This window comes from Adiantum capillus-veneris, chromosome 25, assembly GCF_014529385.1.
Source record: "Adiantum capillus-veneris isolate H3 chromosome 25, ASM1452938v2, whole genome shotgun sequence".
NCBI lineage: Eukaryota > Viridiplantae > Streptophyta > Polypodiopsida > Polypodiales > Pteridaceae > Adiantum > Adiantum capillus-veneris.
The window spans coordinates 7530697-7554129 of NC_140955.1; the positions used below are offsets into that span (position 1 = coordinate 7530697).

The 23433-nt window shown below is 40.9% G+C and overlaps 1 protein-coding gene across 2 annotated transcripts; it reads left to right on the plus strand.

The window, feature by feature from the left end:
• The first annotated feature begins 1357 nt into the window (after positions 1 to 1357).
• LOC147424384 (transcription factor EMB1444-like) lies at positions 1358 to 7971 on the plus strand. 2 transcript variants are annotated; one of them, XR_015186502.1, is made up of 11 exons: positions 1358 to 2940; positions 3701 to 3883; positions 3968 to 4085; positions 4170 to 4211; positions 4294 to 4350; positions 4446 to 6239; positions 6322 to 6423; positions 6532 to 6642; positions 6720 to 6845; positions 7286 to 7634; positions 7735 to 7971. XR_015186502.1 is itself a non-coding variant. In XM_086500859.1 (10 exons), the coding sequence occupies exons 1-10, from the start codon at positions 2852 to 2854 to the stop codon at positions 7487 to 7489; spliced, it is 2826 nt and encodes a 941-aa protein (XP_086356985.1). In that variant the 5' UTR covers positions 1358 to 2851; the 3' UTR covers positions 7490 to 7639. The 2 variants fall into 2 exon arrangements, 1 of the variants encoding a protein (XP_086356985.1); XM_086500859.1 differs by lacking the exon at positions 7735 to 7971 and having other exon boundaries at positions 7286 to 7639.
• The last annotated feature ends 15462 nt before the right edge of the window (positions 7972 to 23433 follow it).

Genomic DNA, 23433 nt, shown 5'->3' on the forward strand with positions numbered 1-23433 from the left:
CAAGGTCTAGTCATGCTCTTGTTGAGCCATGACATCATCCAGAGACTATAATTACATCAGGGTAGCCACCCCCACCAACCCGCCGCCTCTTCCTCGATAAACAGGGTCCAAAAAGTTCTTTAAGCTGTCTTAGGCATTCCATCTGCTGACAACAAAGCACAAGTAGTCCTAGACCAATCCTCCGAGTGTTGCTTGCACCCGAGCGTCCATATTAGCACTTTGCTTTCTTGAGTAATTTCTGCGAAGCTTGCCACCTCAGAACCTCCTTCAAACACACGCCGGTTCCTTGTCTGCCATACATTATGTAAGAATAAATATATGACGATTTGAGTGATGACGAGGAGGGCAAGACTTATTGAATTCTTGCCTCCAAGGAATAGGTCAGTCTTGAAGAACCTAATTTTCCACAAAGGAGGAGGAGGAGGAGATATTATTGAAACCTCTTACTTTGTTAGTCTTGTCTAGGGCTTTGCAATATGTATATTTATATGTGTGTTTGTGTGTGCTTGTTATAAGAGATGAAGCTCTCTTCTCTTCTGCATCTTTTCATTGAAGAGCAAGAGACAAAGTAGAGAGCATAGCCATCATGCGATGTCTCATTTTATAGGTTGACGGGTTAGAACTAGCACACAATCATGTCTTTATGGTGATGTGTGTATTTAGAGGGGCAAAGCCTCTCGTGGCAAACCAAGAGAAGCGCAAACATCTCCAAACTAGTGAGACTCCACGAAAGTAGGACAATGGGTGGAGGTTGTTTCAAATCCACTTGAGCTCATAATTTTGTAGGTTTGCCCTTTTGAGATTTTGCGATCTATATGATCGAAACTCTTTTGATTGTCGATTTGCCCCGCATTGTAATTGCACTTGTTCCATGTCCTAGTAAGTGGAGAGAGAGAGAGAGAGAGAGAGAGAGAGAGAGAGAGAGAGAGAGAAACTGTGTGTGTTACATAGGATGATGCACAAGAGGTATGCATGTGAGGGGCCACATGTTGGGGGGAGATGCCAAGCTGAGGGAAGGAAAGAAGGAACATGGGCAGGCAGGTCACCCACACGTGCCATGTGCAAGTCTCATGAGGGGCATTGCCAACAAGAAGGGGGACTCATTATTCGCTTTTTTCTTTGCTCTTTTGAGGAGTGTGGGGATACTCATTGTCACTCTCACCTTACGAGATAATGGCTGCTCACCTGTATGTGCGTGTGTGCGCAAAAGAAGCAAAAAAGTATACTGTTTGGAGAGGTTGGGAAGGAAGACAGAGAGAGGAGAGAGAGGGAGAGGAGTCTTGAGAGAGAGTAGTGGGTGCTTTGAGAGAGAGAGAGAGAGAGAGAGAGAGGAACCCTGTGTGGTACGCTTATTGAGAGAGAGAGAGGGAGAGAGTGTGTGTGTGCGCGTGCGTGTGTGCGCAGAAGTGTCGAAGCAAAGGGCTATATGGATGTAGCCTACACACTAAAGTATCAAATAGTGGGCGTATGTTTATGTGCGCGCGAAGAGGAAAGAGTGGCGCGTGTGTGTGAACGCAGAGAAGGGGTCGTGCTTTGCAATGAAGCTATTGTTGTGTGTGTGTGTGTGTGTGTTTTGCACTCACTGTGCAAAGACGAAGTACACGCTTAGCTTTTTTATTGGGTCAGGTGTTCGTTGCTGTTGCTGCTGTAGGGGGGCTTCCGTGCAAGCTTGCAGTTCTTTCTAGCTTTGCGTCTGCTTTTTAACACAAACGCCATTTTCTAGGTCTCTCTTCTCCACCATCTTCTTTCTCTACAAAACCTTGGCTAGAATCTGGCTATGGTGGCACATCACCATACACAGAAGAGGACTTTCCGTGTCGTTTTGCCTTAAAACCCTTCTTTACCCTCTCTCTACACACACACACACACACACACACGCGCGCGCGCGCTTTTGTATCCAAAACCCTTTCTTCTCAAATTCAAAACCCTGCTTCATCTCTCTCTCTCTCTCTCTCTCTCTCTCTCTCTCTCACACACACACACACACACACACACACACACGCACGCACGCACTCGCTGAGTCTCGCTCGCACAAACACCCGCACTGTATCCCCCCGTCTCCCCCCTATCTCTCTTTCACACACACACACACACACACACACATGCACACACAACCACGCCTGCAGACACTCAAGCCATATCTGGCTTTGACCCTCTGATCTTTACATACGGCGATTTTTAAGTTTTTGCGACGTACAACTGAGGCGTTGACCGTGGTTGGTTGTGTTTGAGCTGAAGAATCACGGTACGAGGGGCGCTCTACTTTGAAGCCGCCATAGGTCTTCTTGTAAGTTTTTTCTCGAGCAACTAGATTCTATTTCCTCAACCAACCCAAGCTTCGAGCTCAGAAACGTGGAATTCAAGTTTTCAGTTGAGGCGTTACCGCAGATCTGCGATTATTGTAGACAATTGAAATGGAGACCGCCAAAAACATGCTTGATCTGATCAGAGCTCAGCTTTTCTTGGCCACAGCTGAAGGCATAGTGTGAAGTGTGTTGTCTACAGCAACATTACTCGTTTCTCAAACTGAAGGACCGGCAAGGGAGCATCCGTACAGTGTAGGGAAGGGAGGGCGTCGTGAGGGTGGGCAAGTTCAAGAGAGGAATGGGGAGGATCAACTTACCACTTAGTCTCTCCGAGCCACCACGGAAAAAAAGGGCAAGCCTGCGTCGCAAATTAGCTGGACGGGGTTCTTGCCGTGCCAGTTAGACCCCTGCCAAAAAAAGGGGGGGCCTTGTATGAAGATCTGCACAACCCTGCCATTGTTGTAACTTTGTTTTCAGCTTGTGCTGTCGGCACCTCGATTTTCTCTTGGAGAAGCCCACTTGCTTTGAAGACACAAGGGCCAGCCATGAGTCTCCAGAAGACTCTCAAGAATTTGTGCTCAAAGTCAGGCTGGTGTTATGCTGTATTTTGGAAGTTGAAGCGCAGGAGTCGTATGTAAGCTTCCGGCCACTTATATCTGCTTATTCTTATGATTTGGAATCTTTTCAGTGCAATTGACTATGCATATCGCAAGACAATGTTTTGGGCTGGTATATCTACATTGCATTGAACATCAAAGCATGTGTTTAGGTACGCAGTACCTTATTTAATGGGGTAGTGATGTATGTGGACATGCTCCTTACATCTTTTCTGAGAGCCATTATTTCTAGGCATTACAATGTTGGTGTTTTTATGGAACATAGTAGCTCTATGTCTTTTCAGGCTTAAAGATTCTTTCATCTTAAACAGGAAGTCAATGTTGACGAGGAAATATCTGAACTGTGCAATATTTTAACTTAGAACCTGTTTATGTCTATAGCCATGCTCTTGTGAACAATGAAAAAATGTTTGCAACATTAAGATATAACAATGGTACTGGGAAAAATGACACATTATCCTCAAGAACTGTCTTTTTCTTTGGCCTAATTAGGTGCTGACTCCCACTGATGTCTATGTTTGTTTAATTTTAATATGCATGAGAACGGTTATGTACTTGAGTTTGTACAAGTGACAGATGCTAGCTTAAAACGAGCTAAGATCTTTAATTTATATCATGATCATGAAGGTTATGTTTATCATGGAGGCATTTTTAAGTTCATCTTTGCTTTTGCATACCTTGTGGTGTCCACTGTCTTTTGTCCAGTTTTGCAATGTTTTTACACTTACTTGGTGAATTTATGTGATTATTTGGCTTTTGATGGTTTTGGCTAAATAGGGTGTTGACTTGGGAGGATGGATATTATGAGTTCCAGTCGGCAGCAATTGGTGGCAATTTAAGTTGTTTAGAATCTGGAGGGAACCTTCTTGCTCAGGGAGGGGCTTTGCATGATACGAGTTACGGACAAATTGGTCTTGCAGTAGCAAAAATGTCTTACTGTGTGTACTTTATGGGAGAAGGGTGAGTGCAACATCAAAGCTTGCATTTTGGCCTGGTTATATGATGTGTGTCATTATGGTATTCTGATGGGTATTGTGCTCTCAGAATTATTGGACATGTGGCCTTTACTGGAAAGCATCAGTGGGTTTTCAGTGGCGGGGACACTAGCTCATTGGGTACTACCCATCGAAATGCCATTCCCAATCAGTGCATGCTTGAGAAGGTAAGCAAAATTTTCTGTGTGTGCATGAAGAATCATACAATGCTGAAAGCTTCACGGAGTGTCGTATTATACTTGTTCATGCAGTACCCTTCAAGCTGGGAGGTTCAGTTTGCTGCTGGAATCAAGGTGGGTAGGTTTGAAATTATGCTTGTTATAGTGTTTGCACCCTAGTCATGTTGGAACTCTCAATTCTATTCATGTCCTGCAGACAATTGCAATTATTGCTGTTCCGCAGGGCGTTGTTCAGCTTGGATCCACTCAGGCGGTAAGTTCCTTCTGTCTGTTTGCTCATTTGGCACTGGTGCTTTGCAAAGCCATACTTCTGGCAAGCTTTAACTTGTTTTTGATATGATCCTCTAGATAATGGAAAGCACTGAATGGGTGGATCATGTGAAATCTACATTTGGGGCCCTTCAAAGTAGTCAGGCAGGCCTTGTACAATTAGAAGGGCAAGGAGGAAATTTGACAAGGAGTCCTCTAGAGACGACCTCAGGATATTTGCCAACAAGGCTGTGTAAGGCCGACATAAGCCAGCCTTCGACACAGGGGACAGTTGATATCCCCAACGTAGGGTTGCAGTCACTGGTCTATGGGTTAAATGGAAGATTTTGTGCATCTGCTCAATCCAATTCACAAAGGCCATTGGCATGGATTGAATCTCCAGAGTCTTTACAGGGTTTACCCCCGAAATCTGAGATATTGCATGGTTTTGATATAGAGATGGGATCAAAGGATCTCAGGCCTTCAGAATTTGATTCAAGTGTGCAAAAGTCTGAGACCCTTCCAGCTGCTTCAGGTTTGGTTTCAAGCTCAAATCAACAAGGTTTTTTACCATTTGAAGGTGTGAGGCAGGGTTTTCTCCATGGAGATATCAAGAGCATTGGTTCAAGGAATGGCCTTGAGGAATTCCCGTCACTTGATGCTTTTGGCAGGGTTTCTGGACCTTGTGCTGATACAGATGTGTTAACATCTTTCCACCAGCAGTCAAATAAAAATGGAATTCTGGCACATGGTAGTATTTTGGATTCTGGAAATCTCATACCTTTGATACCTATGAGTGATAACAGCATGCAGCAGGTGAAAGGTACAGGTTCATTTGGTGTCTACCCTAGTGCCGACCTGATGATCACATCAGATTCAAGTGGACTGCTTAGCAACATGGGTAATGTTGCTGCTTGTAGCCAGAGCTCTTTAGGAGGTAAGAGCTGTGGAAACCAAGAGGTTTTGATTGATTCTGTGGCTGGGGGTATGTCTCACAAAACATTTCCTGATGAAGTAAGTTCCAAGCCTTGCAGTGCAGGCCCAGTGTCCTTGCCGGAAGGCACCGGAGACAAAAGTCTTCTTCCTGGTGGCTGGGACAGTTTTGAAACGTACCTTGCTTCCGTTGCACAGGGACAAAGCAGCAACTGGGATTGCTCCTTAGGAATTGGGGATGAATTGTCTCAAGCGCTGGGTCCTTGTTTCCATCAAAATCGTTCCAAGAGGGAGAAGCCCTCGGTGATTGATCAGGATATTGTAGCTGCAAATCAGCATACATCAGGAAGGACGTGCACATTACCACAGAGAAGTGCAGGTGAAGTAATGCCCTTGTGGGGTTCAAATTTTGTCAAGAGTGAGCCCCTATTTTCAGAAAGCAAGTCGGAGTCTCTGTTAGATGCTGTAGTAGCTAGTGCCTCTAGCAGCCATCTCTCAATCTCAACTGCAGCAGATGATAGCTTTTCTTGTAGGACGTTCTCTAGAAGTGATGCTGAGTTTTCTGCTTCGACGATTCTAAAAACTACCCCAATTAAACATGCTGGTAGTCTTCCCTCTCAGGATTGCATGTCCCAAAGCATTGTACATGCAGGTCCTGTTGGTTGCGAAGCAGCTGCCAGTAGTCAGGCTTTGAACAAAGTCTTATGTGATCCTCTTGGTTTTAATATGTCTACGACTTGCCCCCCCTTGAAAACAATTCTGAGTTCTTGGACAGAGGATATGCAAAGCATGAGGTCTGAGAGCACACAAGCCTCTCAGTTGAAGAAGCCCGACGATCCTGCTAAGGCCACTAGGAAGAGGGCTAGACCTGGTGAGAGCACCCGCCCTCGCCCTAAAGATAGGCAACAGATTCAGGATCGTGTTCGTGAGCTGAGGGAAATTGTTCCCAATGGATCAAAGGTAATTTTTCGTAATCCACTCTGTGTGTTATATTTGCAAGGTTTGTTTCTCTTTGTGGTGACACAATGTTCTGGATTTACAGTGTAGCATAGATGCGTTGCTGGAGAAAACCATCAAGCACATGCTCTTCCTGCAGAATGTCACTCTACATGCTGACAATTTGAAAAAAAATGGGGAGCTGAAGGTATGATGCCCTGACCTTTCCCCTCTGAGGGAAGCCAACGGAAAGGCTGCAGTCAATTTGTGTTGGATATGGGCTTGGTGTTTCTTCATTCGTATGTTTCTATCACAGGATGATGTCGAAAGTGGAGCTAGCTGGGCTCTAGAGTTAGGAGGGGAGGAGACAGGTCACCCCCCTATCCTTGTCAAAAATCTGAACCAGCCCCGTCAGCTCCTTGTGGTGGTGAGCTGATTTTTTGGTCTTGAAATGGTTTGTGTGCTGCTTAGCACAGTATTCTCTAAGTCATGTGTTTGATGCAGATGTTCTGTGAGGAGAAGGGTCACTTTTTGGAGATTGCCGACGTAATAAGAAGTCTAGGACTCACTATTCTGAAAGGTGTTATGGAAACACGTGCTGACAAGATCTGGGCACGGTTTGTAGTCGAGGTACTTTCTTGTCTCATACTGAGAGTGGTTGAAAATCTCTGTTCTTGCTGTAGGTGGGGTTGCTTTTTGTTAAGGGACTAAAGAGGGGAATAGGGAGACTTTCTGGAAGGGCATTAATGGCATTTGTCTTTGATACCTTAAAAGCAACAAGTCAAAGTAACAAGGAGCAGTTTCTTCTTAATAGATGTCAAAGGTCACTTCATGTCTTTTCTGTATATGTTTGTTTAATGTTGAGATTATGGAAAGTGATAGTTTTGGTGTTTTGGGGGGGGGGGAGGAAACTCGGGAGGAGTTAGAGCAGGTGTACTTAAAAGAGTAATTTGAACTGATTTAGCTTCAATTTATGCCAAGCCCTTGCTTATTGTAAACGATCAAACTATGGTTTATGATTTAGTAATTTGGTTGAGGTTTAACTTTACTTCTTTGTCATGTCTAAGCAGGCAAATAGGGATGTTAGGCGGCTTGACATCATGATGTCTCTTACGCGCCTCCTCCATGTCAATAATAACAGTACCTCTTCGATGACCATTGGGAGCCAAACAGCTCCGTTAAGGTCTCAGCCAGTTTTAGATTGTAGCAGCAGTTCTCAAACTCAAACTCAAACTTTTAGTACATTTCTGCACCCGTCACCGTTACATGCATAATGCTCCTGCTTGTGTTAGTTTTCCACTCTCTTCTTTTTCATATATGCGTCGTCGACTTTGGAAGAGTCTCTTGCTGTGGTGCTTCGAGTGGACCACGGATTTCCTCAAGGCCATCGCCTGACTGATATCAGAGTTTAGACTTAAGGTTCAGCTTTTTTTCTGTTTATCGATCGTGCATGTCTGAAGGAGTCTTTGTTTATGTCATTTAACTGTTCTCCTTGCCTTCTCTTTTGGTTTCATTGCAGTTGAATCACTGATCTAGAGTCAGTCACAAGTCGATTCGTCTTCGACACAAATACGCTTGAGTTTCTTTGGTGTAGCTTATTGAGAATACTCAAGAGGAGGATTGTGTTGAAAACTGTATCATATTTTGTGATTCATATTAGCAAGTAGCACTATATTTCCGCTATACAAAAAATTTATATCAATCTTGTACAGATGAAGTGATGTTGAAATGTACTAATCAGAGGTGATTGTTATGAGTGGCTGGTCTTGTTCTGGAAGTTTAGAGGTGCATGTCATAAGCTTAGTGCAATGTTTGTGTCACTGTATGCAACATTGGCGCTCATGCACACCTTGAGACTCTTGCTAGAAGATTCATAGCATCTTTCTTGAAGACTGGAATTAAGCATAACATGGTAGTACATATTTATAGCTTAAAACAAAAACAGGGAGGGACACTAGGGGACTGCTAGTCAATGAGACAATACATAGTAAGATACCCTAAGCATGAAGTTCTAGAGCAAGGGAGATATGTCTAGGATAGTGAATATGGTATTGCAAGTTTATTTGCCTCGGTTTGGGTCAAGTACCAAAGAGAAAGGGACATGTTTCCTTGGCATAAGAAGCTTACTCAAGGGGATTGGCATGGCTTAAGCACTGGCATAATGCCTTCTCTTATGCAGTGAAAAGGTTGTCTCCACTACTCAGATCTTATATCTCTCTTCGGAGCTCTTTGGTCATTCTGCTTTTGCTGTGAAGTCCGAAATTGCATGCTCTTCTTTGGAGCAGTTGCAACCGACCATCATGTGCTTATTTTACTCCGCGTCTTGTGGATAAGTACAAGTACGAAAGTGCATGCTCTTCTTTGGAGTGAGTGCAAAACCTGTGCTTAAGGGAAATTTCCTGTCAAGAATTGTGGCAAAAAATTCTCGGAGTTTCTCAAGGGATAAACTTTACAACAGCTTGAAATCTGAATTGTCTCTGTAAGAATTGAAAAATCAGGACTGGAGGTAGGATGCAATGGAATTGATGGTGGGGGTGGGGTTGGTAAATATTGGTCAGTGTTGTGTTGGCATGTAAGAATATTCTGTCATCATGCTCGATTGTACTACGGTGAGCCTGATGCAGGGTGGAGGGGTTAGAGAGGCATTGGGCGGCAATACCTGATCACAGTGTGTCGAGTGCCAGAGCGAGAGCTGAATGGGAAGCAGTCACGGGAGCTGAACAGGAGAAAAGCCAGTTCAGTGGAAGGGAGTTGGAAGGGGCAGGAGAAGCCATGCCCAATGCACAAGAGTGGGAGCTAGCCTAAGCGTTGGCACTGAGAGAGAGAGAGAGAGAGAGAGAGAGAGAGAGAGAAGCATTCTCATGGTCCTACGGAGCTGGCAGAGTGGCAAGCTCGCAAGCTCCTTTACCTGCAAGCCTTGCCAAAGTACTGGGAATGGATGGATGGCAAAAAAGTTGCCATGGTGACAAGGCGTAGGAAGGTCTCCTCATGCGAGAATACGGCACGAAGAATGCAAAAAGTAGTAGCCCCCCTCAAATGGGAAGGGGAAGGGAACCCCGTCGCCCAGTTTTGAACCGAGGCCTCGTAGGCCGAGTTTTGTGACACATGGGCTAGCCATTTCACCCACGCACACATGGTGTACCCATCTACATTTTTATAACCGGCGTTGCTCGGGTTTAGTTTTTGAGTTGATGTATATGATTGTGATCTCCCCGGCCCTCGTGCGTGGACTTCCCAACCCTTGATCTCCTTATCCCCCCCTTCTTTAACGCCATGTTTTACTTAGTCATGAGGAGTGCTTAGCACACTTATACTAAGATGTTACTGAGGCAACTATGCCAAAATCATCATAGTTACAAAACATCTTGCATAGTTGCATATGAGACAATAGTTGGTGCACATGTGACCATACATACATAAGGCACAATTATTATATAAAGTAACTAATAACTATGCATCGTATCACTGCGAGCCCCCCCCCCCCCCCCCCCCCCCCCCCAAAAAAAAGATAAAAGAAAAAGAAAGAAATAGGTGTATGCAAAAATTAATTATACAAACGCAAAATTCCCTCAAAAGATAGGTTCAAAGAGGAAATTGTCTAGAATAATTGGCATTTATTGCAATTTAACTCTTATTTTATGTTTTCCAAGCATAGTTTCTCCTTCTCTTCCTCCCTTCAAATGGCTCAAGGCTAAATTGAGGCACACTTGTCTTGAACACTTCCCTTCTATGCAAGATGTCCTTGATTGAACATGCATAAAAGAAACTACAAACATGAGTACAACCTTCTAATTTGTACAAAATTGTTGTTGAAAGGTTTAACTTACATGGTTGCTGTTGTGAAAATAGCAAGGTAGAAAGACATAATGGCCATTGCAGCTTTTTGATTTGTCAATTGTCCACCAAAAAGTGCACTAAACAACGTGAATAAAAAGCACTGCTTGCATACGTGTCGTGTGACATGGAGATTCTCGCACACATGCAATTGGTTGATTTTTAGCTGGCTAGTCTTGATTTTCCATGTGAGGAGATATGCTCTTTGAACTTAGCATTATATGTAACTAGAAGCTCCTCTAACTGAATCATGTGCTCTTTAGCAAAAGAACAATGTCTACTCACACATCAATGGCAAAATACCAAGCACAAAAAAAATTCAAAACTAATTGTATATTCAACAATAGCCAGCAAAACAACTTGCAAATTCAACGACCTTCTAACAATTTCTGGCACTTAGCTTGAAAAGTGAAAACTCTTCGTTAAAAAATCGTCATTGACCTTGTCTTCTTGTAGCATAAATGGTCATCACACTCAATATACATCGTAGAAGTTGCACCATTCCATTTCACGTCGAAAATACGACCACTTGCAAATGAGCCGTGGCCTCACATAATACTACAATCTCAATAATTTAAATTCCATGCTATGAATAGCAAAAGGCTAAATAATTTCTGCCCCTTTGCAACCATTACCATTAGTCAACTCTCATTCTAGGTCTAAAGTCATGTCTACAAAAACTAAAAGAGGTTATTTTCAGCCTTGTTGAACAGTACATGAAAAATCAAAATCATCAAACACAAACATGAATTAGCACTACCACCATGAAACCATACTCACGTTTGTATTGTTTCTTCCTGCAAGCTCTTGTGAAGTGATGTAGCGAAATAACGTAGAGTGGATCGTGTGAATTTGGATGTGCATCATGCTAATCCAATGGCTCAACTTCTCCCCATAATTGCACAAACTTGTGGAGCATACATGCGCCCAGGATGGTTGGAGCCATTGGGAGGTCGATGTCGAGTTCTAGTAGAATCTTCCATCTGTTCTTTAGCAACCCAAAGGCGTTTTCAAAATTTCCTCTTCCCCTTCGAGTCTTTCTATCGAACTCTCTCTTCTCCCCTACAATAGTCTTGCTTTTACATGAAAAGGCTTCATCACAAATGCCTGTGCTTTGTATGTGGAATCAACAACAAGATAAGGTTGATTGGTTTTGCCCTAGATCTCAATGAGTGGTCTAGCAAGAACCTCACCTCGCTTTAACTTTTTGTAAAGCGGAGATTCTTTGAGGTGAGTTGAGTCATGCACATCACCAACCGCTTTGCAAACAACACTGCAAAATAGCTCATTTGAATCGACAATGCCTTGCAAGAGTATACTTGGAAAGCCATGTCGACATATATATTGTGCAAGGAGTAATCTCTTGCTGGCTTACATTGCAGACAAATGTGTGATCCATCGACTACGTCTCGTATCTGTGGAAGGCCGGCCAATGACTCAAAATTTTTTATGATCTTGACAAGCCGCTCTCCATTTCGTGCTCCGATGTCGTATCGATAGAACATGGCGACATGGCTCAAGATACGGTAAATAATAGCGGTGTACTTACAAATAATGCCTGCCTATGTATCAAAAGGTTTTGACATTGTCTTTGGGGAATGCCCTTGTGCCAACCTCCAGAGAATGCAACTCAAGGCATACTCTTTTGAGATGGATTCTTTGGAAAATGTCCCATCGTCTAATGAAGGGGAGAGATACTATCCAACCAAGCATAGAAGGGCTCATAGGACATTGAGAGATACCCCTTCCCAGAGGTCTATGCGAGAATTATACAATTTACACATTTATACAATTTCAATATACATCAGAGTATGTGTACACTGCATTGCGAGGAGAGAGAGAGAGAGAGAGAGAGAGAGAGAGAGAGAGCATAGATGACATAAGAGAATGAGAAAAAAGAATCTTTAAATGATTCATGTAAATGAAACAGTCAAACCATGAATTGACGAGTAACAAAATCATAACTTCAAAACCATATTTGACTGAGTGGAAGCACCGAACCCTGTGCGGGATTAACCGCTCCATCCATACACATTCACTCCTACTACAAACAAAGAGAATTTCACTTCACCACCAACAAGTTAAAACACCTTCAACTTACATGAGCTAGACATAAGCCGGGGTCGCTTCTCGTCCCTCCATGAACTTGACCTCTGAAAGGATTCCAAATACCATAAGGTGGTAGGAAATCAATACCAACCATACCAGTTTAGGTGCCACGTCTCTTTGGTGCCACACCGGGTGTTTAAGCCAAAAGCCAAAGCAAGATCCTTGAGTCGTTAGCCATGTAGGTCATTCAACCGCCGATGCACTAATCATGTAGATGAGCCTAACAAAAAAAAAATCTAAGCAACCCCCTGGATCTAGCAAAGCCCTGGTTATCGACCCTTTTATCTAAAGCTAAGCGATGTAGGTGATCTTAATATTGTATTGATGCTGTCATGAAACATTACTCGAATCAAATTAGCATCTTGCATATGGCACAAATAATCTCTTGCAAGGAAATCAGACTGTACAGAGTCTCTACCTTACACCTCTGACACAAACCATCAAAACCACTTCATAATCCAATCCCAATACATAAACCTTAATTCAATCCTCATTACATGGGTGAGCACTCCACCCTACTGTGGGTCATGCATATCCATCCTACAAAACCAACTTTAGCACATAACATATATGCTAAAATTTTGACAGCATTTCAACAGTACAACCATAACCAAAAAGATAATCTAAGAGGCACACCAACTTCCACAACCAAAAATCACAACCAAATCCATAACAAACCTTCAGCCCTTGACCATAAACGATATTCCTCATTGAATCAACTCCCATACTTGGAGTTTTGACTATACACGCTGCAATCCAATTGAGCCAACACAGATGGCCCTCAAAGAACAAATTTTTATGTGTAAGAAGTCTGGCCAACAACTAAACATTATCTTAAAACACCATTTTGAAAGTGTTCAACCATCCATAAATGAGGTACCATGACCACACCTCACCCCCCTTACACATAGAGCTAGTTTTGATCTATAAGAGTGCAAAGCAGTTCACACATGTACATAAGACATCCATGCTATCCTTGAGGTTCCATACATCATGGAACCTCACCAAAGCAATCCAATCATGATACAAAACAGCCTCACCACTTTGATCAACCATATAACAACTTTCTCCTACTTTTGGATGTGTACACGACATACAAAAGAGAATGTTTGACCTCATATCAATGCATGAAGCTCAGTCGTATAACATAAATTAACACCTTATTATGTTTCACTACACCTATATGAAACTCATGCTAACAACTGTGATATGCAAAGAAAGCTGTTTTATGCAAATTTGTCCATACACTCCAGGTTGACTAACCATTAATCCACATAAGATTTTATGGACATCAAACATATGAAATCAACTCACCAAAAAAAACCATAAAACATTTATGAACCTCTTATCAAACCGATAACTCTATATGGTACTCCCTCTAGATAGTATATAGGTGATCCGTACAAAGGACGATTAATAACTCGCACTTATCAAGTGCGAGTTATTAATCAAGTGATAACGGTGATCTAGGTATAATTATAAGCATGTCTAATCAAGGTCTTGACTTTGCTAAGTGGGTTTCTCCATCCGAAAATTCTATATAGTGACTCTTCAAGGAGCCTGGGGTCCAAATTATTGACCAAATGTAGTGGACAACAAGATGCATTTTTATCATAACTCTTCACTCGAGTTAAATTTTCACATGACAAGTACGAGAGAAAACACTCTAAATGATGTGATTAATCTCTGATTTGAAGGGTTCGACCTGATTCATAACGGTTTAGGAGATACGACCAAAATAGTGTCTCAACCGTCTATATGACGTGAAAGTAAAAGGTGCTTTTTATGCATATACGTGATCATAACACACCGTATGCATATATCAACATGCTAAACACGATGGAAAAAAAGTTCTTTTTATGCATATACGTGATCATAACACAACGTATGTATATATCAACATGTTAAACATGATGGAATAAGCATGGAACATCCTCGTACACCTCCGACAAGCCCATACATGCCTATGTACATAGAAAAGAGATCATTGAGAGTGTAGTTTCTTAGAAACGAAGGTAGAGAGAGAAAGAGATGATGACCATGGAGTTTAGAGCTTCTTATCGTCAGCAAGAAACGATTTCTAATGATCGAAAGGTTTTTTCTTTGTTGCAAGAGAGCGATGATGAGAGCTACATAGAGGATTCTGCCACAAAGTTGATGTAGAGCACATACATCGTGAAAAGAGAAAAGGACATAGTAATAGAGTAGAGAGAGATGGTTCTTCTTCTTCTTCTTCTTCTTCTTCATGCAGCCAAGAGAGAGATTCTTATGGAGAGCTTGCACTACCTCTATATAATATGTACATAGAGTTTTATTGTATACTATGTAATTGACGGCACTGAAAACTGAGCATTAATGCCCCTTGTATACCAAATCTGCAAGCTCGAGTGCTCCCCAATGCAAAATTGTATCCTCTCTTTTGAATGAAATAGCTCCAGATTTTTGGAGCTTTTATTAAAAACATGGCTTTGCTTTTGGAAGTCAGCTCTTGCCAAAACCATCAATTTTTTTGCAGTAGATCTAAGCAACTAATGAGATCGTGAGTAAACTAAACCGTATCATGATGCCCGGTATAATCACGACACTTATTGTACCACCCTGGTGTATTTACAGTGCTGTTTTTTCTATAAGTTAATTTTCGTAAAAAATTGTTAAATCTTGTTTCTTGACCGTATGTTCGTGTTCTACTCATACGATAACCAAAAATAATATTCTCGGGGTTAGACAATTTTAAAAAGCATATTGCTTTTCAAAAACACTGAAAAGCACAAAAAGCTAAAAAAAATAATTTGTCTAAAAAAATTTGAGTCACGGCTTCATCTAACCTACATGAATTGAAAAATAGATCCACTTTTCACCGAAAAGCGTTGAAAAGTATAAAAAGCACTCAAAAAATATTTTTTTACAAAATTGAATCTTAGCTTCTTTAGAACTCGTATACCAAGGATCCGGCCCTACTTTTCACAAAAAAGGACCGAAAAGCACAAAAAGCAAGAAAAAAAATTCTTTTCTCAAAACTAGAACAAACTGTCATCTGACCTACCACAACATCAGATGGACCTTACTTTCCACTTAAAAACTTCCCAACATTGCACAACAAACATTCTAGACTAAAAATTAAAGTAATATACATTGAAAACCTTAAAAAAAAAAAAGTGACTAAAAAATCACGTATCTTATATCTATCCACACTTGAAAAATTTGAGGTGTTCTCACCTCGATATAAAGTCTCAATAATCATCTCCTAAAACATCATCACGTTCCTAAGAAGCATCCTTTGTAAGATAAGTTGACCATTTAACAAGGTGTTTCATGATGGTTGAGTTACGAAGAGGTTTGTTTCTACTTTGAAGAATGATTTCAGGATGTATTTCAAAGGTACCGTCGATCGAAGTAGACAAGAGAGAATCATCAAGAATGTAATTTGCGTCAAGTACATACTTCTGACATCATGTACCTTGACATGAGGTAAAAACAATAATTGGTAAGCTTGATCATTGATTCTTTTTCTGGTGAAAAAAACTCCATAGTATCTTGCACTTATCCATTGACAAAGAGCTACGTTTGAAGCTTCACTTGCAAAAATACAAGATTTCCGTTTCCAAAGAGTCGAATACATCGCTTAGGGTCAACATAACTCTTCTATTTATCATGAGCAGTCTTTATATCTTAGCGTATGAGGCCAGTCTGCAATTGCATCTCATTTAACATGTCTTTGAGGTGGCTGTCTCTAGTACATGACATCAAGGGTTGAATTGTGGAATATTTTGTTCAACCCTTGATGTCATGTACTAGAGACAGTAACGTGAGCTCACATGTACAAGAGACAGTAACGTGAGCTCACATGACATTTATAACGTTTGTTGCCTCTTTTCAGTGGTGGTGGAAGTTTGAATGAGGCAAATGTACAACCTATGGGGTTTTTGAAAATGATACAGATCAACCTATTACTGATGCAGATGTACATAATGTACTTGATGAGGAAAGGGTTAAGAATGAGCAGGCTAGAGGTATGCCAAAATGGCTGGTGCATACTTTGCGTGATAGTAAATTGGATGCACCTTTGTCTAGTCATACTCTTGCAGGCTCTTGCCATGCATCTTATGCATCAGATTGTTATGCTTTGGTTGTGTTTAGCTTATGTGATGTTGAGGAACCTCTGTCTTTTGATGAAGCACAAAATTTAGAAAATTGGATGGCTGCCATGCAATCAGAATATGATGCACTTATAGAAAATGACACATGGACTTTATGTGATTTGTCTCTTGGCAAAAAGGCCATTGGTACGAAGTGGGTTTACAAGTTGAAACGCAAGCCGGATGATGAGATTGATTTCTATAAGGCTCGACTTGTTGCAAAGGGTTATGCACAACAAAAAGACATAGATTATGAAGATACTTTTTCTCCCACTTGTCATATGACTATTGTGCCGTTTCTATGTGCATTGGCCTCATCAGTCAAAGATTGTTACTACTTTCTTGAATGGTGACATATTTGAGGAATTTTATGTAACGCAGCCTCGCATTTTTGTCATTAAAGAGAGGAAGATAAAGTGTGCAAATGTAAGAAATATTTGTATGGGTTGAAGCAATCTCTTCATGCTTGGTATGGGAAGGCTGACACTCATTTGGTCAAACGAGGCTTTCGTAATAGTCCAACAGAAAGCACATTGTATGTAAAGTGTGAGGGTCATGCACTTCTCATTGTCGTTCTCTATGTGGATGATTTGCTAATCATTGAACCAAATGAAAGACATATTGTTGAATTTAAGGAGGATTTGAATGTTACTTTCAAGATGAAGATTCGGGGTTGTTGCATCATTACTTGGGCATACAGTTTAAGCAGTGTGATGGTGGTATTGCCTTATGTCAAACAAGTTAGATAGAGGCATTGCTATGTAAGTTTGGATTTGAGGATTGCAAAGCTATTTCCACTCCCATGGAAACAGGTTTGAAATTGAGTCTTCATGATGTTGGTGATCTTGCTGATGTCATTCTTTACCAAACCGTTGTTGGTTGCCTTATTTATGTATGCAACACGAGGCCAGATATTCAGTTTGCAGTCACAAGTCAGCAGATTTATGCATAGCCCTAGGTCCAAGCATTGGCAGGCTATCAAGAGGATTTTTTGCTACTTGAGTGGCACTTTACATCTTGTCTTGTTTTATTCCAAGGGGGGATCATTGCCACCAAATTTACATGCTTTTTGGGACTCAGATTGGCCTGGCTGTTTTGACATGCAAGTGTCCATGAATGGTTTTTGTTTCATGCTCGACAGTTCATGCATATCATGGTTGATCAAGAAGCAACCTATTGTGGCCACTTCCAGTTCTGAGGCTGAGTATAGAACAGTCTTCACAAGTACTATTGAGTGTGTATGGCTCAGATGCCTTATGGCTGATTTGGGTGTTGGATAGGACACTGACAGTCAAAGCGCCTTGGCAGTTGCGAGGAACCCAGCTTTTCATGCTCGCACAAAGCACATTGAGGTGTATTACCACTATGTCAGGGAGAGGCTTTCAGCAGAAGAGATTAGCTTGGCTTATGTGCCAACACATGACAACTTTGCAGATCTTTTCACAAAGGCCTTGTCTCATGAGAAGTTCAAAGCTTTCCGCAAAGCTTTGGGTTTACTCCCCTTTGTGGACTGATGGTGTCCTCAGGGCATGGCACTTCCCTCTACTCTATGTGCCAGCTCTCGTTCACCACATCATCCCAGGGGGGATTTGTTACCATGTACATGTGGTAATGACCATCATGACATTTTTTCCCTCACTAGGAGGTTTTTTCCCTCGTGCATTGTATATACGTCCATCACTCTAGGGATACCTCATCTTTTTCATTGCACAATACACTCTTTGTTGTGTGCCTTGAGCTTCCTTCATCTTCTACAAGCTGTGTGTGTTTTCTTGCAACCCTAGTTCCAACAATCCATGTTTACCAGTCATTTTGGCGGGCTTTCATAAACGGTTAGGAAACACACATCAATATTGTCAATTATCCAGAGGGGATAGGTAGCTTACAAGTATTAATCTTGTGCTAAAGGATATGCTAATCGCGTATATTAGCACCAATCAATCCAATTGGAATGATTACCTCTCTAGTTGGAGTTTGCTTACCATGCGACAAAGCAGATTGCAGCCAAGTACCACCTCTTCCTATTTAAATCAGAGGTTCTCAACCATGAACGCCATTTATGGTGGGATTTTTCACTGATGAAGGATGATATTAAGTCAAGGACTTGTACTTTCGTGATGAGTTACGTCAGCTAGTTACTTTCATGGAAAGTGAAAGAGATGCACTTTGGGGTACATCTCAATTATGATACCTCATTTCGCATACTCAAGTGAGTTGTAAATGGAGTCTATACGAGCTTATGAAGCATATTACACCACAAGTGGAGTCTTTCTATAACACTTAGTGTAGACCTACCAACTACCATACGAGAGGGAAAACTTGTTATGACAATTACAATGGGACAACAATGTAGAAAATCATGATGTTCTTCTTTATTTTATTGAACCTCCTACTAAATTGTATATGGTCAAACGGATAGCCGCGATCCATGAAGGATGCCACTGCGGAAAATATTAGTGTTCTTATGAAGATCTCACCACTTTTGTTTTTGAGGACGAAAACACTTCTCTAAGGGGGGGAGTAATGCCAGGCCAAGGGCCAAAGGGGTCTGAATGGCTCCGTATGGCTAGAAGCCAAGGTAACTTATAAGGTTAAGGGATCCTACTTACAATAGCCACGTGCTATAAGTAGGGAGTTTGGGAGGAGATTATTATGCCGGTCCACCCCTTGTCCTTAGATACAATGTTGACCACTATCTTTAAGAAGACTAAAGTGTTTACTTGAAATGATCGTGCTTAAACTAGCTTCAAGAAACTCAAAGAAGCTTTGATAAATTCTCTTATTTTACGACTTTTAGATTTTACAAAGGCATTCTTTGTTCTCATTGATGTGAGTGGACAAGCAATTGGTGGCATTCTGTCTTAAGAAGGAAGACCGGTAGCTTATGAATCTCGTAAGTTACACATTTACGAGTTAAATTATCATACACATAATTTGGAATTTCTAGTTTTTGTACATGCTCTCAAAGTACGATGACATTATCTCCTTGGAAGGAGATTTGAATTACAAACAGTTCATAAGAGCCTCGAGTGGATCTAGACTCAACCCAATCTTAATATGCAAGAACAAATATGGATGGAATTATTATGTGAATATGATTTTGGTATTGAATATAAACCGGGAAAGAAAAACTCGGTGGCCAGTGATTTAAGAAGGAAGAGTACATTAGCGGTAATCACAATCTCTACTACCTTTTTGGTTGACCTGATGATATACCTCAGGATCTGATTTTTAGGAAGATTCACTATTTAATAGGGTTACATAATCAATCAAGAAACAAGAAAGGTAAATCAAAGACTTTTACGTTGAAGACAATGATATCTACGTCAATAGTTGTCTTTGTATTCCAAATAATGACGAAGGAATCAAACTTCAGATATCACAAGAAGCTCACGCCGTACCTACCGCAGGTTACATTAAAACTTATGCTACTGTGAGGAAGGTTTTCTTTTGGCATGGTTAAAGCACAATGTGTTAAGCTATGTTACATGATGCTTAGCATGTCAATGCATTAAAGTTGAATGAGTTCAAGACCCTAGTAAGCTTCATCCGAGTATCAAAATAACTTTTGAAGATTCCTCCATTGAGTTCAAAGCCGCTACATGATTTCTCGCTCATGTTGATTCATCCTGTTGAAACTCAAGCCTTGCTCGAGTACCTACGACCTTCTCGTAGTCTTGCTAATACCTTCATATCAAGAGTACTCTTGTGACCTCGACAAGTTGTCTTTGTCAAAATCACCTTGATGCAAAAACTCTTGGTAGCCGCTAATGTCTACGTAGTCATTTCAAAAAACCACTTTGATGATTGCCTGAACGTGCGTGAAAAAGTAGTTGATTTTTGTGCTTGTCAAATTCGCACCGTCGTCGAACACGTTGACTTTACTTTTAGTTAACTTTGAAAAATTTCAACCCCACAATTTTTTAGTCCATTCTGAAACTTTTGCTATTTTTGTTGTCGGCTTGTTTCGTACTTTGCGGCCTTGGCTTGCCAAATTTCCTAAGCCTGATTAGGTCTTGAGAGGGATTAAGGGTGTATGCCAGGTGTGCATGCACCCGTAATTAATTAGATGGCCACTTGAGGCACTATGGGCGGACGAAGGTTTGAAAACCTTTCAAGCTAGTCTATGGCGATCAGACATCAACAAGTTGGGAGAGAGAAACATGGAGAGCATGTTGTGGGATGCTCTAATCTCCACATGAGTACAATGTGAAATCATCATTGCTGCAAGGCAATTCCAACAAGCCCAAGCCCGCACAGTTCTGAAGCGATTGACTCCTTTCTCGTTCCTGACATAGGGGTCACTGCACACCTCTATTTCCCTTTGACCTCTTGCTTAGCAACCCTGCACACAATCTTCCTCGACCCCCTTATCCACGATTTTTGCATGCTTATGCAATTCATGCATGTGTAGAGAAACCATGCCTCTCTTTCCCCTTTCCAAGCCTATGCTCCGGTACCAATCTAAGAACAAGGGGTGGATTGGTATAATGATCTCCTCTCAACCTCCCTACTTATAGCCCATGGCTATTGCAAGTAGGACCCCTTAACCTTATGCCTTGCCCTCGGCTCCTAGCCGTATTGAGCCATTCAGACCCTTTTGGTTGATAGTGTAGCTATCTTAACATAACCTTCACTAAAATTACGATACCATCTTATTAATCCAAGAAAGCCGTGCATTTCTTTGAAAATTTTAGGTATCGACCAAGTTAGAATAGCTTCTATCTTACACTAGTCGGTAGAAGCATCATTCTTGGAAACAATATATATCAAGTATTCTACTCTGTCAGTGCGAGAAGCAAGCACACACACACACACACACTCGCACCCTGATCAACCATAAGAACTTAGGAAGATCATTGCAGCTCCAGCTAAGTAGCACACACACACGGTTGCAGAGAGGGCCTTGTGCTTGCAACCAACAAAGCGAACTGAAGGTGAAGCGGAAGAGGGCAGCTTGTTAGCAACAACGAAGAGTATGTGGATGTGGAAGCATGACCAATTCCTAGAGTACGCGCATGTGCTGCTGCTGGCTCTTCTCACTGTCACTGCCCACAGGTAAACAACCCAATCTTAACAATCTAATGTGCCATGAATGGCACTCACGATGCATAGCATAAAGCTAGTTTTATCGTAGAAGTTGAAATACTTGCCAGAGATGATGTTAATAATCTTTCTTAAGTATCATCAAAGAAGACAAGAACAAAATCATCAAGATGTTCTCTAAACACATCGGTCATAACGTGGTTGAAATTTGATGGAGCATTCATAATTCCAAACGGAATGATTGTAAATTCATAATGTTCAAATTGAGTGTTGAATTGTGCCTTTAGTATATCGTCCTCCTTGATTCGGAATTGGTAATAACTAAACTTAAGATCAATTTTTGTGAAAATAGTAGCTCCATGTAGTCGATCAAGTAACTTGTTGATCTTAGGTGTTGCATATTTATTCTTGACTGTTACTTGATTTAATCCATGATAGTCCATACAAAGGCATAGAGTACCGTCCTTCTCTTGATTAAAACGAACAAGAACACTCCATGGAGAAGTCCTAGGCCAAATGAAACCTTGGTCAATAAGTTGAGTAAGTTGCTCTTTGAGTTCCACAGGCTCAGGTACCGACATCTTGTATGGTCTTTGAGCAACTGGTTGAGCTCTTGATAAAAGTTGTACTGCATTATCAACTTCACGCCTAGATGGTAACTCAAAAAGTTCTTCAAGAAACACATCATCAAATTTGGTAACCCACTCTGCTTCAGGTGTTTTTGACTTCTTCTCTATTAGGTTAATCTTTATAGCATAAACCATCTGATTATTTATGTAGTGTTTTAGTAAGTCAATGAATTTTATAAGCTAAAGTTTAAGTTTTCCTCGCTTCCCAATAACAGTAATCCTAAAGCTGTGCTCATTTAAAAAATTCAATGAAGCATTTACAGTATAAGTGAGCATAAATCACCTTAAGCCAATCCATTCCTAAAATTTCGTCATAGAATCCTATAGATAAGACCCTAGAATGACCCAAAATTTTATGATCATCCAACGCAAAATCAAGTCACCCACTGAATTAGAAGATTAGCTTTCCTACCTATAGCTAATTCCACTATAAGGTCAGTATCAAGATGTCTAGACAAAATGAGTTTTCTAATGTATCTAGGAGAGATGAAAGAATGTATATCCCAAAATCAATCAATAAGGTAAAATATTACCTTGATACTCTGCTAGGGTCTAAATTAATAAACCTATTCATTAACTCCTTGATATTTGATTGTAGCATGAACATATGCATTTTCTTGATTTTCATTGCCTCAGCCACCTTGATCTCTATTACTTAAGCTCCTCCTTGAAGCCGTTGTCTTCCTCCTCCTGCTCCTAGACGAGGTGGTCGGTTAAAGTTATAACCATTGTTGTTGTTGTTGAGAGGTCCATTTCACAAAAAATGAATGCCTTGGTTTGAGATGGTCCTTGGTTCTGGTTGAAGTTCTGCTGAGCTACAAGTGGCCTTGCTCTAAAGTTCTTGAAATTTTGATTTGGATTCTAGTTCTTGGGCTCATAATTATTTGCTAATCCTATAAAGCTTGATCATTAAATGAATAATCTCTTGATTGATGGTTATAAACAAGGAAAGTGTAACAAAGGTGATCCTACCTAACCTTCATATGCAATAAGTTCTCTCTTCTTTGTCCTGAATTTACGGATCTTGGTTCATCGGTCTCTTGATATTATGGATAGGAGCAAACTTTGATTTCCACTTTCCACTATTAACTTCAATGGGTTTATTTGCATCGAGGATATCTACAAAAATTGGTAAGTCAAAAAACTCTAAAGTCTAAGCTTCATAGAGATATGTAAACCTGACACAATGTGTGCTACTTTGACTTCTTGAGTTATCTCCGTCATAGCATACTTGACAAGGGTCAAAAAATGCTGATAGTATGACTCTAAGTATCTCATTTCTTGAGTGCAATCAGGAAACTCATTCATGTAGTCATAGTGATATTTTATTCTGATAAAATTCTTCATGAACTATGCTTTAAGTACACCCAAGTCATTGTATAAGGGTTGACGTTTGTTAACCACTCAACACGGGATAAGCCCAATATTATATTATTCATTTTGTCAAACTCAATGTAATTATTT

What these genes read in the sequence shown, in the direction of transcription:
- LOC147424384 (XM_086500859.1), top strand. Translation starts at nt 2,852, where the DNA reads ATGAGTCTCCAGAAGACTCTCAAGAATTTGTGCTCAAAGTCAGGCTGG. An exon ending in ATCAGTGCATGCTTGAGAAG is followed by an intron (nt 4,086 to 4,169) that starts GTAAGCAAAATT and finishes TTGTTCATGCAG; the next exon opens with TACCCTTCAAGCTGGGAGGT. An exon ending in CCCGTCAGCTCCTTGTGGTG is followed by an intron (nt 6,643 to 6,719) that starts GTGAGCTGATTT and finishes TGTTTGATGCAG; the next exon opens with ATGTTCTGTGAGGAGAAGGG.